The sequence below is a fragment of the Saccopteryx bilineata genome, chromosome 3, assembly GCF_036850765.1.
Source record: "Saccopteryx bilineata isolate mSacBil1 chromosome 3, mSacBil1_pri_phased_curated, whole genome shotgun sequence".
Taxonomy (NCBI): domain Eukaryota; kingdom Metazoa; phylum Chordata; class Mammalia; order Chiroptera; family Emballonuridae; genus Saccopteryx; species Saccopteryx bilineata.
This window is the reverse complement of record NC_089492.1, coordinates 143,754,645-143,770,026: the sequence shown is the minus strand read 5'-3', so window position 1 is coordinate 143,770,026 and position 15,382 is coordinate 143,754,645. Positions and strand designations below refer to the sequence as shown.

The 15,382-nt window shown below is 39.0% G+C and overlaps 1 protein-coding gene across 1 annotated transcript in view; it reads right to left on the bottom strand.

Moving 5' to 3' along the window:
- Positions 1 to 15,382, bottom strand: part of DNAH6 (dynein axonemal heavy chain 6) — a 319,440-nt gene that overhangs the window by 240,613 nt on the left and 63,445 nt on the right. Inside the window, exons 11-12 of the mRNA XM_066267533.1 lie at positions 12,238 to 12,438; positions 218 to 338 (exon numbers count right to left, since the gene is read on the bottom strand). Coding sequence (XP_066123630.1) covers positions 218 to 338; positions 12,238 to 12,438 — 322 coding nt within the window. The remainder of the gene's footprint in view (positions 1 to 217; positions 339 to 12,237; positions 12,439 to 15,382) is intronic.

Genomic DNA, 15,382 nt, shown 5'->3' with positions numbered 1-15,382 from the left:
CACTAAAAGACAAAGTCATCGGGGTGGAGCTTCTCACAATATTCCGAAATGAAACACTAACACTGAATAACGCTAAAGAAAAGAGTCATTCGGAAATGAGGCAACTCTTGCCTTTTATCAGGCCAGTTCTCCCAGGCTACCATTCCTGTCGCCATTCACCACCAAACAAACCCAATGTCCCCATCAAAAATAATTAATGAGAAATTAGAAAAGTTACCAGGTTCCTGAAGTTTAAGAGCTTGTAAATCAAGACTTTCATTTTCCTTGAAGAACAGCTGGAATTTTTCAAATGTAGCTGCATATAATTGGGCAGATTCAAATGCTGCTTTTATGGTTTCCTACATGTTATAAATAAACAAGTAAAATTGTATTTTTCGTGAGCAGAATTCAGTTCAATGTAACTAAACAAACACACACAAATGCCTTCCCTTTGTCAAACAGTATGCTGTGACTGGGGAACATAAGTGAGGGGAGACACCATCCTTGTGTTATAAAGTACCGCACCCCAGATTCTGAAAGGCACCGTACTTCACTCCATCAGGTTTACATAGAGACAGCCAGTTCAGATGAATTTTGAAGAGTTTTATTAAAGGAGGAGATTTATTAAATATGCTGGCTTCATATGGCTGACATGGGGCATAGCAGACCCAAATCATGTAGTTCCAAAAATAATTCAGGGGCTGCTTATATACCCTTGATCACACAGGAGCAGGAGAGAAAAGGAGAGGATACACAGAAATATTAAGACTTCCAAGGTAACACATTCAAAGACATTTACAAATCTTTTAGGGTTCATTTTCCCTCACTAGCCTAGGGGTATTTTACTCTTAAGATTCCAGGAAGGGGGGGGGGGACTACAATCAGTGTAGGGTGGTATATAAATTCTGTCTCCCATTGAAAGAGAAGTTTCTCAGTTAACCTTTATTTTAGATTTAAAACTAAATGACCCATTGTCCTTGCAAGCCAGAAACTTCTACATTCTTCTCCCTCCCCACCCCAAAGGAGGGATGAGATAGGAAAGCCTAACCTTTCCTCCCAGAATATCAATATTAATTTTTCAGCTTTTTGGTACCTTACAACAATCCCCACTGGTTTTATTTCCTAAATCAAATCCTTGACTTAATTTACTGAAAAGCATGAGGCTGTTGTGTAGGGATATTAACTTATAACATGTAACAGATATTTAACAGACAGCATTAATAGCAATACAGTTCACTAAAGAAACAAATATTACCAATTAATTCCCTATAAACTGTACAAACTTTTTGCAACTTATATAAAACTAATTGGCTTTTATAACAATTTACTTTAAGTTAGAACTCTTAATTTTAAAACCTTTAACTTTTAGTGACAATTAAGTTGACTTTCTTTTTACCCTAGTTTCCCTTTTCCCAAAGTCTGATTAAAAAGGAGACCTTAGTAAGTTTCTTCATTCTTTAGCCGTAGGTAGACCAACCAGCTTCCGGTTTGCGGTTGGAGTAGGGCATGCCATTTTTCTACCTTAGCAGCAGTGGGAGTTGTCAAGATTACAATGTGTGGACCCATCCATGTGAGAGTCAGTCCTTGGGTGATGTACTGGATCTCCTGGTAATGTTGGAAGTGCCTCTCAACAGTCCTTTGAACAGTTTGTAGTTAATCTGTAAATCCTGCCAGTACTTAGAGAAGGGGTGGTTACGTTTCCTTTACTATTTGATTCATGCATTTTACTTGCCCTGGACCTTTGGGTGCTTGTGGGCACAATGTAACTTCAAATTAGTTTCTAATTAATATTGGGCTCCTTTCCTCCTAGTTTTGAGACTGTGGACACAAATATAAGTCCAACATTAGAATGGGCAAGCTAAACCTGGAAAGAATTCTATATAGCAATTTCCTAATAATTTTCAATTATTTTATTAAAGTCTATTTTAAATGTTTACTTGGGAAAATTCCATTTTTCTGTGTTTTTTCCTATAATTTCCTTATTTTGCTTAGTATGCACTTGGGCATAAACTAAATACTCAGATATTATGCCTTCTGTAAGTCTGGCTTTTCTAATTTTCCCTTTCCTATTGGCAAAATCTTTTCTAATTGGTTTCGAATAAACCTTTGGCAATAAGGGTCCCAAGACCTCACTGGTTTTGGGTGGCATCTATTCATTTGAATTATTACTATGTTCCGATTTTGAGACAGACTGGAAAAACGTACAATTAACAATAAAATTCAAATAGCTAATGTTAACAAATACTATAACAAGAGTCTTAATACAATAAAATGACTAAAGCCTACTAGATTATTAAAAAAAAATAAAGTTCTAACCAATGTAACAGGATTCAAAATAAAATTCTTACAGTCACAAATGTCCTTAACATGTTAACGTAATTTCACTAAGTCTATGTTGACACTATTGCTGCTTTATATTATTTAAAAATGTAACCCAATTCCCACTTTAGTCTGAGAAATGTCCCAAAGAGCAAGAGTTACACATATTCAGGAAAAATCCATAAGGCACTGAAGTTGTGGTCACATTCTATACTCTGTAGCTAAAGTCTATGTCCTAATGATTACTGCTTTTAACTGGAATTAGGAGCAGGTCCCAGCCTAAAATAGGCATGGGGGAATTGAGACAAGAGGAATAAAGGAGACACTATACATTAAATAAAGCAATAAAAATGAGACTGTCAATACCTACTGTAGAGATCATCGAGGGATAAATAAAACTCAAATATTCAGGCAAGGCATAGTAAATGGCCCTTGTATTCACAACAAATGAGATCAGTTTACCTGCCACTTGGAAGAAATACCTTAGGCCAGTGGTTCTCAACCTGTGGGTCGCGACAGCGGGGGTCGAACGACCAAAACACAGGAATCACCTAAAGCCATCGAAAAATACATATTTATTATACAATACATTTTTAAATAAAATATGTATTTTCCAATGGCTTTAGGCGACCCCTGTGTTTTGGTCATTCAACCCCCACCGGGGTCACGACCCACAGGTTGAGAACTGCTGCCCTAGAGTCTGGGGAAACACTTTCCCTGGCGTACCTCCTAATGGAACTTGCACATTGATCTTTTTCTTAACTGAATTCCAATTCTTTTTCTTGAATCCCCTTTCTGTCCTAAATATAAGGCTGGCTGGACTAGGAAGACACAGCACCTTTTCTGTATTGAACAAGCTTTTAGCCATTGTGGTGGGTTCATTGCTAAATTTAGCCATCGATCAATGTACGGAAACTGATCAGGGCGGCCTGGATCCCCAGTCACGATATCCCAGACTTCCCTTACTAGGCGGAGATTAAAAGTTCCAACTGTCAGCCATCCTATTGCAAAAGTAGGCCATTCTGATTCACAGAGAGAGCGCAGCCTTTTCTTGGACCATTTAATTCCGTATTCACGGCTGTCTCCATAAGCTTCTTGAAAGTGCTTGAAAACACAACCTAAAGGTGTCTTCTGTGAACTAGCCCCTCCTCCCATATTTAATAGCTAAGACTACCAATTGCAAAATTAAAACTACTTCAGGAAGATCCAGAAAGTAGTGCACCAATAAAAACAAGAAAGATAAGACAGATAATTAACTAGCAACCGGAATAAAAGGGTGTTTGACTATAGAGGTATTAATTATTTTATACAAGACAAGGAAGGAGGCCAACAGAAGAGAATAATTTCCTTCAGAGGAGAAATGTAACAGGGCCCCTTGAAGCCAGAGATCCTGAATCCACGAGAGGATGTGTTGTAGTGGAGCAGGGGAGAGGGGTCCAAACCATGAAATGTCACGAGATTTCTCGAAGGAACAAAGAAAATCTGCAGTATACACAAATCACCATTTAAGATTGCTTTTTAGTCAGAAACTTCCAATTTTGACACAAAACTTAAGCCAGGCCTTAAAACAGACACATTTAGACATTAAACAAAGGCCTTCAACATAAGGGAAGCAAAAAATGAGATCTCTACAAAGGTGTCCTTACTTGGGTTTTTCTTTGAGAGCATAACACAACTAGCTGCCTCTGGAAGTTCAGGGTCTCTACTCAGTTCCCCTTAATTGTCTTTCCAGAGTACAACTAAATGCATCCCAGAGAATCCTAATCAAGACCGACGGACCTCCTACTGATGTCTCGGTCTTTGGAGAGTCCACAGCAGGACTAGTTTCAACTCAGTAATGCCAGAAAGCTAGCTTTACCTACATACCTCCGAAGTTTCAACTCAGTGAAGTAGACGATCTGTTTTACCTACACACCTCTGGAGTCAGAACTCAATAAAAGCAATGGATTTGCTTTACCTACAAAATTCCAGACTTACAACTCAGCAAAACAAAAGATCTACCTCACCTACAAATTCCTGGAGTTTCAACTCAGCAAAGCAGCTTTGAAGGCCCTACCTACACACCAGAGTTCCACATCTCCAGAGTCACAACTCAGCAAAGCCCCCAAATTACCTACGTTCTAGTCCCAAACAAATTTAGTAAAGCTTTACCTACCTCCTTGATTTCTCTACCGAATTGTCCAAATTGTCGAATTTGGGAACAGGGAGGCATCTACTGGAGAACTGTCTGGACCCCACAGGAAGACCAGGAGTCCTGAAAAGTCTCAGGGGGTGCGCCTCTCCTCAAGATTCAAGCAGGGCCAGGCAGCTCAGTGGAGAGACCAGCTGATTCGGGGTGTCTCTATCAGGGGACGTGAAAGGCACCATACTTCATCGGGTTTACATAGAGACACCCAGTCCAGATGAATTTTGAAGAGTTTTAGTAAAGGAGGAGATTTATTAAATATGCTGGCCGCATATGGCTGACACAGGGCATAGCAGACCCAAATCAAGCAGTTCCAAAAATAGTTCAGGGGCTGCTTATATACCCTTGATCACACACGGGTGGAGGAGAAAAGAAGGGGATACACGAAAACATTAAGACTTCCAAGGTAACACAAACAAAGATGTTTACAAATCTTTTAGGGTTCATCTTCCCTCACTAGCCTAGAGGTATTTTACTCTCAAGATTCCAGGAAGGGGGAGGAACTATAATACAATCAATGCAAGGTGGTATTCTGTCTCCCATTGAAAGAGAAGTTTCTCAGTTAACCTTTATTTTAGATTTAAAACTAAACGACCCATTGTTCTTGCAAGCCAGAAACTTCCACATTCTTGTCCCTCCCTAGTCCACAGGAAGGATGGGACAGGAAAGCCTAACCTTTCCTCCTAGAATATCAACATTAATTTTTCAGCTTTTTGGTACCTTACAACACTGGATGTCAAGAGAAGTTAATGGATTCTTTTACAAAACTAAAATTCTTAAAAATCTTCAAATCCGACTTTCAAAGCATTGTTTCTTATAATTGAAATAAAGCAAACATAATTTTTTTAGCTTCATGGAGAGCTTACACACTACTAATAATCATATGGCAAGAGACAATGTCTGTTTTTCAAATTTCAAATGTTGTGTCTTAAAGTGTTTCTGAGCAAAGGCAAAAGTGTTTAGCATATCTACAGAATGAACTGGTTAGCTTACCATCAAATCCTCAGTGGTGGAAGTCTCTTATTCTAAATGTCTTTTATCATCTGCCTTAATAAAATCCTTTCCTTCACCTCTCTTAAACTTGGCTACAACCTTCCCTTCCCTATAAAGTGTTTTCAAATAAAAACAATAATTTTCGATCGTTTCAGTCCCTTACCACCTGTGTCAATACATATTATCATAATTCAATATCTATGAAAGACATTTAAGATTTGTTAGTGTTCGTACATGACTCCTTGGCTGCATGCCATAGCTTTTCCTTATTTTTTTTTACCAAGATTTTTGGCAAATGACTGCAATGTGTCCCAGGGAGAACGAGAGATGGACAATGGAACTGCTAAGTTTCAACACACCATGCTAGTCATGCTTTATGGAGAGTAGCTAGTAATAAAAAGTTTAATTACATAAAATAGCACACACCCTATATGGTTACATTGAATTATTAATAGTGTTAATTTATTTATAATGTTAATTTATTTCCTTTTAATAGGCTCTTATCTAGCCTTTCAGACTCCTTCTGCTGTTTGTTTCTTTAGATTAAAAATCGAGAGGAAGAAACGATGTCACACTTCTATCTCCCTTGAGGTGACTTAGTGGCTTTGCTGTGTCACTCATTGTACAGGTGACAGAAGCACAATGAAAGGCCCATTATAAAGAGCTCCAGCAACATGTTCAAAATATAATGTGAGACCATTTTATTTTGAAATAATTTCTGATTCACATAAAGTTGCTGGAATAGTACAAAGACGTCAATAGATCTGTCACCATAATTCCTCACATTCTAATAACTTATATTTGCATTATCACTCTATATGTATATTATTTTACTATAAATCATTTGGAGAAAGTTGAAGACATGAGAGATTTCTACCTTTAAATATTTCAGGATGTATTTACTAAACACAAGGATGGGTTCTTACGTAACAGTACAATAATATAAATCAGGAAATTGGCATTCATATGAATACAATTATCTAATTATAGACCTTATATAAATTTTGACCTGTGTTCCAAAAATGTCTTTCATAGAAAACAAATTTTTTTTTTCTGGTTCACTATCTTATCCAGGATCATATATATCATCTCATTATATCTGGTTGGTTTCTTTTAACTTGGAACAATTCCTCAAACTTTATTTGATTTTAGCTTCTGAAGACTGTATACCATTTGTATGTGTGTTTTCTACTTCCTAATGATTCGATTCAGTTACATATTTTGGCAGTAGTACTACAGAACTGATGCGTTCTCAGTGTGTCAGGTCCTAAGCACAGAATACCAGTTTGTTCCATTACTGGTGATGTGAACAGGTTGGTTAAGGTGGTGTCTGCCAATCTTTATCACTGTAAACTTATTATTTTATCACTTGAAATCAGTAAATATCTTATATACAGGTAGTCTGAGACAATATCCTGTTTCTCATACTTAAGCATATTCATTATAGTATGCATTGGAGATTCCTGCCTGTTCCCATGATAGCTTTCATAGTGTTTCTATTCATGTGCCATTCATGCCTCTGCATGTCCTGCATCATAGAACTGTTTCCTGTGCTTCTGCATGCACAGAAGTGCATGACCCCCAGCTCACAGGGCACGGGGCCTGCTTTCTTATTGTTGACATTCGTCTCTACATCACTGAGAGGCCCTTCATTTTTAGCCTTTTTGAATCAATCTGTTTCATTTTTCTCTTTTCAATACAACATATTATTAGTCTTCCTTGTTAGTTAAATTTAAAATCTTTTTCTTTTAATAGATGAGTTGGACATATTCACAATTCATTATATTATTGATATATTTGGTCTCAATTTGGTTATATTATTTTTATGTGTTTTATGCTTATTTTGTGTTTATTTCTTTACGTGTTGATTTTTTTAAATGCCATTAGTTAGTCACCCATTCCGTTATCAACCTTTCATCATTTTATTTGCTGGTTTTAATTGATACTCCCACTTATACCTCAAAAGCCATCAGTACATGTACTCTACTTTCCTCTTATTCTCTACTTTGTTTTTAAAGTTGAATTACTTCTATTTCACTAGAACATACATTTATATATTTAGTCCCCCATCATTGTCTCTACTTATGTTTTAGCTGTAGCTAGATATACAATTAGATACATTAAATATTCACCATTAGTCTTTTTAAATTAAGATTTAATTTTTTAGAGTGGTTTTAAGTTTGTAGCCAAGTCAAGAAGAAAGTATGGAGATTTTCCATGTACCCCAAGCTCCCACATAGGCACAGCCTCCCCATTATCAGCATCTCCCACCAGAGTGGTACATCTTTTACAATTGATGAAATGATATTGATACATCATAATCACTTAAAGTCCATAATTTACATTAAAGTTCACTTCTGGTGTTGTATCTATCATTATGGAATCATACAGAGTATTTTCATTGTCTTAAAGATCCTATGTATTCTATCTATATTCACACCCCCCTCTCCCCATGCCAGGCAACCACTGATAGTTTTAGTATCTCCATGGTTTTGCCTTTTCCAGAATGTCATATAGTTGGAATCATACAGTATTCCCATTACACACATGCTTCACTTTTAAAAAAAAAATTATTTATTCATTTTTAGAGAGGAGAGAGAGAGGGAGAGAGAGAAGCAGAGAGAGAGAAGGGGGGGGAGGAGCTGGAAGTATCAACTCCCATATGTGCCTTGGCCAGGCAAGCCCAGGGTTTCGAACCGGCGACCTCAGCATTTCCAGGTCAACGCTTTATCCACTGCGCCACCACAGGTCAGGCCATGCTTCACTTTTTGAAGTCCCACAATTCTCAGATATTTTGTTTTGCTTTCTTCAGTCTTTATTTTCTTTGCTTTTTGGTTATCAAGAATTCTATTGATATATCTTCCAGCTCAGAGATGCTCTCTTCCAATCTACTAATTAACCCATCAAAACCATTTTTTTAAGACTTTATTTATTCATTTTAGAGAGGAGAGAAGGAGGAGGAGGAGGAGAAGGAGGAGGAGGAGAGAGAGAGAGAGAGAGAGAGAGAGAGAGAGAGAGAGAGAGAGAAAAGGGGAGGAGCAGGAAGCATCAACTCCCATATGTGTATTGACCAGGTAATCCCAGGGTTTTGAACCGGCGACCTCAGTATTCCAGGTCGACGATTTCTCCACTGTGCCACCACAGGTCAGGCTCAAAACCATTTTTCATTTCTGTGTTTGTTTGTGTTTTTTAATCTCTCGGATCTCTTTTTGCTTCTTTCACAGGATTTCCATCTCTCTGCTAACACGGCCCATTTGTTCTTGCATGGTATTTATATGTTATCCCTTAGAGCCCTTAGCATATTAAGTATAGTTGTTTTAAATTCTGGGCCTTATATTTCCAACATCCCTGCCCATGTAGGTGGTAATGCTTGCTCTGTCTTCAAATTGGTCTTTTTTTTCCTTTTGGTATGTCTTGTAATTTTTTGGCATGATCTATTGGGTAAAAAGAACTGCTGTAAACAGGTTCTTAGAGGATGCTGAGGTGTGGGGGGAAACTTTCCTTAGTCCTACCATTAGGTCTGTCTTTTAGAGAGCCTATGCCTCTGGACTGCAGACCTCATAAATGGCTAGAGTGAACTGGAGCTGTGAATTTCTCTTCCCCCGTGTCAGTTACACTCTGATAATTAGGCTCTGGTTAACAGTTTACCCTGAGCACTAGCTTCCCCTGAGGGCAGGCCTTGTTAAGAACACAGAGCTCTGGCATATTTCAAATGGTTCCTTTTCCCCTCCCTCTACTGCAGGGGTAGTCAACCTTTTTATACCTACTGCCCACTTTTGTATCTCTGTTAGTAGTAAAATTTTCTAACCACCCACCAGTTCCACAGTAATGGTGATTTATAAAGTAGGGAAATAACTTTATGAAAATTATAAAGCAGAGTTACAGCAAGTTAAAGCATATATTAATAATAATTACTTACCAAGTACTTTATGTCGGATTTTTGCTATGTTTGGCAGAATAAATCTTTATAAAACAACTTACTATAGTTAAATCTATCTTTTTATTTATACTTTGGTTGCTCCGCTACCGCCCACCATGAAAGCTGGAACGCCCACTAGTGGGCAGTAGGAACCAGGTTGACTACCACTGCTCTACTGGATCCATGAAGGGATTTTTCTCCAATATTTACTGGTTGAACTCCTGGAAGTAAAACTTTCAATATTATACACCCTCCCCGTCAACATGACTGGATCCCCTGGAGCCTCTGAGTTGTCCATACTGAGTTTCCAGCAATTCACCAATTCCAGTGTAGGTTTTTCTGCCTGGTCACCGGTTCCCACAGCGGTCTCTGCTCACAGGTCTCTGTCCTAAGAAGCCATGACTCCTCGTCTTCACCCGTCTCCCCTATCTTCGGGACTATGGTTTGCCCTATGTCGTCATCACTTTATGGATCCAAAAAGAGTTTTTGGTTTTCCGGTCTGTTCAGATTTCTAGTTGTTGTAAGGATAAACTAGAGACTTCTAAGCTCCTTACATGTGGAACCAGAAACAGGAAGATCATTTTTTTTTGCCAAAGTTATTTTTTGATTGGAGGAAATTGATCTTCATCCCACAAAAACTCATGATCAGAACCTAATTCCCCAGGTCCTTATATTTTTAAATGCCTTGTATTTTTCTATAGCCTTGATATTTGAGGACCAGATTGGCTAGATAAAGTTCTTCATTTACACTTTATTTTCCTGAGTTTTATTTAAAAATGCTTTTCCATTATTGCCTTGGCTTATACATTGTTTTTGAAGCCTGATGCTGGTCTAATTCCCTTACTTCTGTGACTTATTTTGTCTTTTTGGGAAAATAGGAATTTTTCTTTAGCTTTAAAAACTAATAGTTTTAGGAAGATGTATCTCAGAGTTGATTGTTTTGGGCCAATTTTCCAATGTACTCTGTAGGCCCTTTCTATATATCAATTTAAGTTTTCTTTTCTTGGACTATAGTTACAAATGTTTGTTCTACCCTTTGTTTTGTTTTCTCCTTAAGAGACTCCAATTTTATGTATGTTAATTGTTTATCTTCTATTGCAATTATTTTCTCTCTGGCTCTTTAGATAGCTGTAGCTTATTTTTATTCTTTTGGTTGTTTTCCTATCTTCTTTTTTAAAAATATAAAAATATGAAGTGCTTATTAATCAAAGACAGATAACAACAATGAGGGGAAAACTGACAAATATTAAATTAGCAAACAGAAGTGTAAGTACCCAATATAGGCAAGATATTTCTGGCTCAAGAGCTGTGAAGATGTTCATATTTGGGCCAAGCAATTTCACTTCTTGGTTACAATTTCAACAAGGAGAACATGACAAGCACTCCATTTATGTGCATCTCTCACTGGTCCACCTAGTACAGGCTTGAAGAGAGTGAGTGCTCAGTCAGTATGCACGGAAGAGAAAGAATGAAAAGAGAGAGAATGAGAGGGAGAGAGGGTGGACCATTAGAAAGTTCCTCCATCTGCACTCATGGAACACATTACTAAATGTGGCACCGTGTGTAGTATAATAATAGGTAACCTGAAAGTGACACTGTGGAGACCCATCTAGCCATATGGAAGTGTGTCCATAAGTGGTGGTGGTATTGGGCATGGGGAGCTGAATAAAAAGTGGGTACCATGGATCCTCTGAGCATGTAGGCACAGCCCGGAAAGGATGCGGGCAGAGGAGCAGCATGGTCTCCGGGCACAGTCAGTCTGATCTACTGGTATGGCGCAAGTAAGTTTCCATTTGAGTTTATTCTTCCTTGAACACCATGTACTTTAGTCGTTATTTCTGAGATAATTCTTTCTCCCCACCCCCATTTCTACGTTTGAATTCAATGTAATTTTACACATATTCAAATGTTTGAGGATATAAACTTCAGTTTGCAGTGTAGCTTTTGTTTCAGGATTTTCAGGAGGGAAGGGAAAGAATATTCATCGGCTGTCCTAATCTTCACTTTCTGTTTTCCCCTGGAGTAGCTATGTATGTATTCAACATATTTTAATTTCCTCAGCTCATAGGTTGCGAGTGATTTACTAGATTTATAATTCAAGGCCATTCTGTTCTGTCGATGTCACAATGTGCGTATCATTTTCTTTTTGGTGGTGGGGGAACAGTTGGTTCTTTTTTGTCTTGCAGCACCTTAAACTTTCACCAGGTGCTTCATTTCCCCAGCATGACTCAGTGTTCAAAGAATGCTTCTTCTTCCTTTTTAACTTTATTTTCTACCCTAGAAGTGATGCCATCTCAGATATCTTGCACTTGTTTTTTTTTTTTGTTTTTGGCTTTTTCTTAAGTGAGAAGTGAGAAGGCAGAGAGACAGAGTCCCGCATGCGCCCAATGGAGATCTACCTGGCATGCCCATCAGGAGGCAATGCTCTGCCCATCTGAGGCATTGTTCCATTGCAACCAGACCCATTTTAGTGCCTGAGGCAGAGGCCATGGAGTCATCCTCAGCGCCTGGCCAAGCCGCTCCACTGGCTGTGGGAGGGGAAGAGAGAGACAGAGAGAAAGGAGAGGGGAGGGGTAGAGAGGCAGATGGTCACTTCTCCTGTGTGCCCTGACAAGAAATCGAACCCGGGACATCTACACACCAGGCCAACGCTCTACCACTGAGGAAACCAGCCAGGGCTTATCTTGTCCTTTTAATTCCTTTTCCTGTGGTCAGTGTTCTGATCTACTAGGACTTTTAAAAAAACAACTTCACCATTTAGAGATTAAGTAGCACTCAACTTAAATATAAGAAAGAATATTACTAATTTATTAAATATTAGTTTCAATAAAAGTAAGTATACCTTTATTTGAATGATAATTGTTTGAAAATTCTTATCATCTTCAAATACTGCTGATAAGCTTGGACCAGATCCGCAAGTTTTTTCTTCAAGTTTGTTGTTAATGTACGGGCTGGTGAAAGCATCAAAATATGTGTCAGGCACGAGATTAGGAACTGATAACACAGTGTTTTGAAATTGATTAATTGCTCCTGAAATACCATCCTGTTAGAGAAAAATAAAAAAATAAATGCAAGCACATATATGGTTATATTTATGACTATTTTTGAATTTTTCTGAAATACTAAAATAAATTTAAAAAACTCATTTAACCATGCCAGATGCTATGTTGATTCTAAGTATATGAAAAATCAGAAGACATAGCCTCTGTCTTTAGGAAATATATTTTCTATTGAGAGGGAAGTGGATAAAAAATTATAACACATTATGATGAGTTCTATATTTGATCTATGAACAAAACACAGAAAGGTCATGAGAGAAGGCAGGTCAAAGTATGCCCAAGAGAATCAGAAAGAGTTGAAAGGGTAGGTTAAAAGTTTATACTCTTTGAGCACTAATTTCATTCTAGAAAACTATCCTAAGAAAAAAAAAATAGATGTGTAAATAAAGATACATATGCAAGGATACTCACTGCAGTGTTACTTACAATAAAAAACTTATTAAATACATAAGTGTTCAAAGACAGGAGTATTGATTAGGTTTTAATAAATTTATACAATGGAAAATATATATCCCATCTAGGTGGGTTATAAAACTGAAACTCATGGACAGAAATAAAAGGGAAGTGGTTCCCTGGAGGAGGGTGGGGGAGGGGAATAAACAGGGGCAAATATTCAGTGGTGGAAAATGATTTGACTTTGGGTGATGGGCACACAATGCAATCAATAGTTCAAATGCCATAGAAATGTTTACCTGAAACTTCTGTATCTAAGAGAAAAAAAATATTGATAAAATTAGGCACCCCTTCAACATGGTGTCTCCAAAGATTGATTAATGACATGGGAAAAAGCTTATGATAGAAGTTAAGTTAAAAAAGAGAGAGAGGGGCCCTGGCCGGTTGGCTCAGCGGTAGAGCGTCGGCCTGGCGTGCAGGGGACCTGGGTTCGATTCCCGGCCAGGGCACATACGAGAAGCGCCCATTTGCTTCTCCACCCTCACCCCCTCCTTCCTCTCTGTCTCTCTCTTCCCCTCCCGCAGCCAAGGCTCCATTGGAGCAAAATGGCCTGGGCGCTGGGGATGGCTCCTTGGCCTCTGCCCCAGGTGCTAGAGTGGCTCTGGTCGCAGCAGAGCAATGCCCCGGAGGGGCAGAGCATCGCCCCCTGGTGGGCAGAGCGTTGCCCCTGGTGGGCGTGCCGGGTGGATCCCGGTCGGGCGCATGCGGGAGTCTGTCTGACTGTCTCTCCCCGTTTCCAGCTTCAGAAGAAAAAAAGGAAAAAAAGAGAGAGAGAGAGAGAGAGAGAGAGAGAGAGAGGGAGAAAACGGGATAAAACTGATATGTAATATCCCATTTAAAAAATGTGTATATAAGATCTCATGGTAAGTTAGGCATGTTGGTATATCAATAAAGCAAAATTGGAAAAAATATAAAAATGTTAAAGGGTTATTTTTATTTCTGGCACATGGACTTATAGATGATTTTAATAATCTTATTTGTGTTTGTTAAATTCATTTCAGTAAGCTCTAATTAATTTATAATTTATAATAAATGGAAAATCTAATGAGAGAAGATGAGCTAAAGAACAGGTACTTCTTGAAATAAGTATTAAAAATGAACGGGGGCCCTGGCCATTTGGCTCAGTGGTAGAGCATCGGCCTGGCGTGCAGGAGTCCCGGGTTCGATTCCCGGCCAGGGCACACAGGAGAAGCGCCCATCTGCTTCTCCGCCCTTCCCCCCTCCTTCCTCTCTCTCTCTCTCTTCCCCTCCTGTAGCCAAGGCTCCATTGGAGTAAAAATGGCCTAGGCGCTGAGGACTGCTCCATGGTCTCTGCCTCAGGCCCTAGAATGGCTCCAATTGCAGCGGAGCAATCCCCTAGATGGGCAGAGCATCGCCCCCTAGTGGGCATGCCAGGTGGATCCCCATCGGATGCATGTGGGAGTCTGTCTCTCTGCCTCCTCGCTTCTCACTTCAGAAAAATACAAAAAAAAATGAGCAGAGGTTTGTAAAGATGCAGTAGTATCTTTGTAAGTCACTGTGTGGGAAAGGCATGAGAGGACTGGCAGGGTTGGTGCCTCCAGTCACTTAGGAGCTGAAGCAGAAGTGCCAAGTGTGGAGAAACAGGACATGAGGAATGGTGCAGTTGGTCCCCTCTGGGCCAGTACTTCCCAGACTGTGACCAGGGTCAACACTAAGGATAAAAACGTCCTGATGTCAAGTAAATTTGGGAAGAAACCTTGGGTTAAACAAAGTTAAACAGGATTTTTCATAGTTTTTAATATTCAAATGCATATCACAACCCCCTTTCTCCTAGAATGCCTATTAACATCTCACCAAGCGCCCTTTGAAAAATGCTACCATAGGCAACGGAAAAATTTTAATTTGAAGTGACCTGATCAAATTTGCCTATGAAATAATCTTCCTGCCAGCAATGTAGGAAATGCACTAGAAGGAAAAGGAGCAGTTAGATCAGAACAGACTATTACGTCAGCCAGAAGGGAGACAATGAAGTTCCCACTGATATGAGGTACAAGTGAGGATCAGCACACAGGACAAGCTGAGTTGAACTCAGAGAGGTCAGAGAGAAGCCAGGATGACTCCCAACTGCTGGCTTGGGCATCATGAAGATGGAGACACAAAGAAGGAGCAAGTTTTGAAACAAGTGATAAGTTCAATTTATTTTAGTGAGTTGGAGTTAATCATGGAAATTTCTAGATCTGAGTCTGGAAGAAAAGTACTGGCTGGAAATATATCTTTATAAATCTCCATTCTATAAGTGGTAGTTAGGACAATGAAGTGAGCACCCACATGAAGAGTATGCAGCCGTGGAGAAGAGGAAGGCTTCAGGACAGGAACACTCAAAGGTCAGACAAAAAAGCAGCTCCGAGAAAGGGGACCAAAAGGAAAAAGATGTAAGTACAAGAGGAAAACCAAGAGAGATTATATTAAGTGGGGAGTCTATTTCCAGAAGCAGAAGTGATCAATAGTCAACAC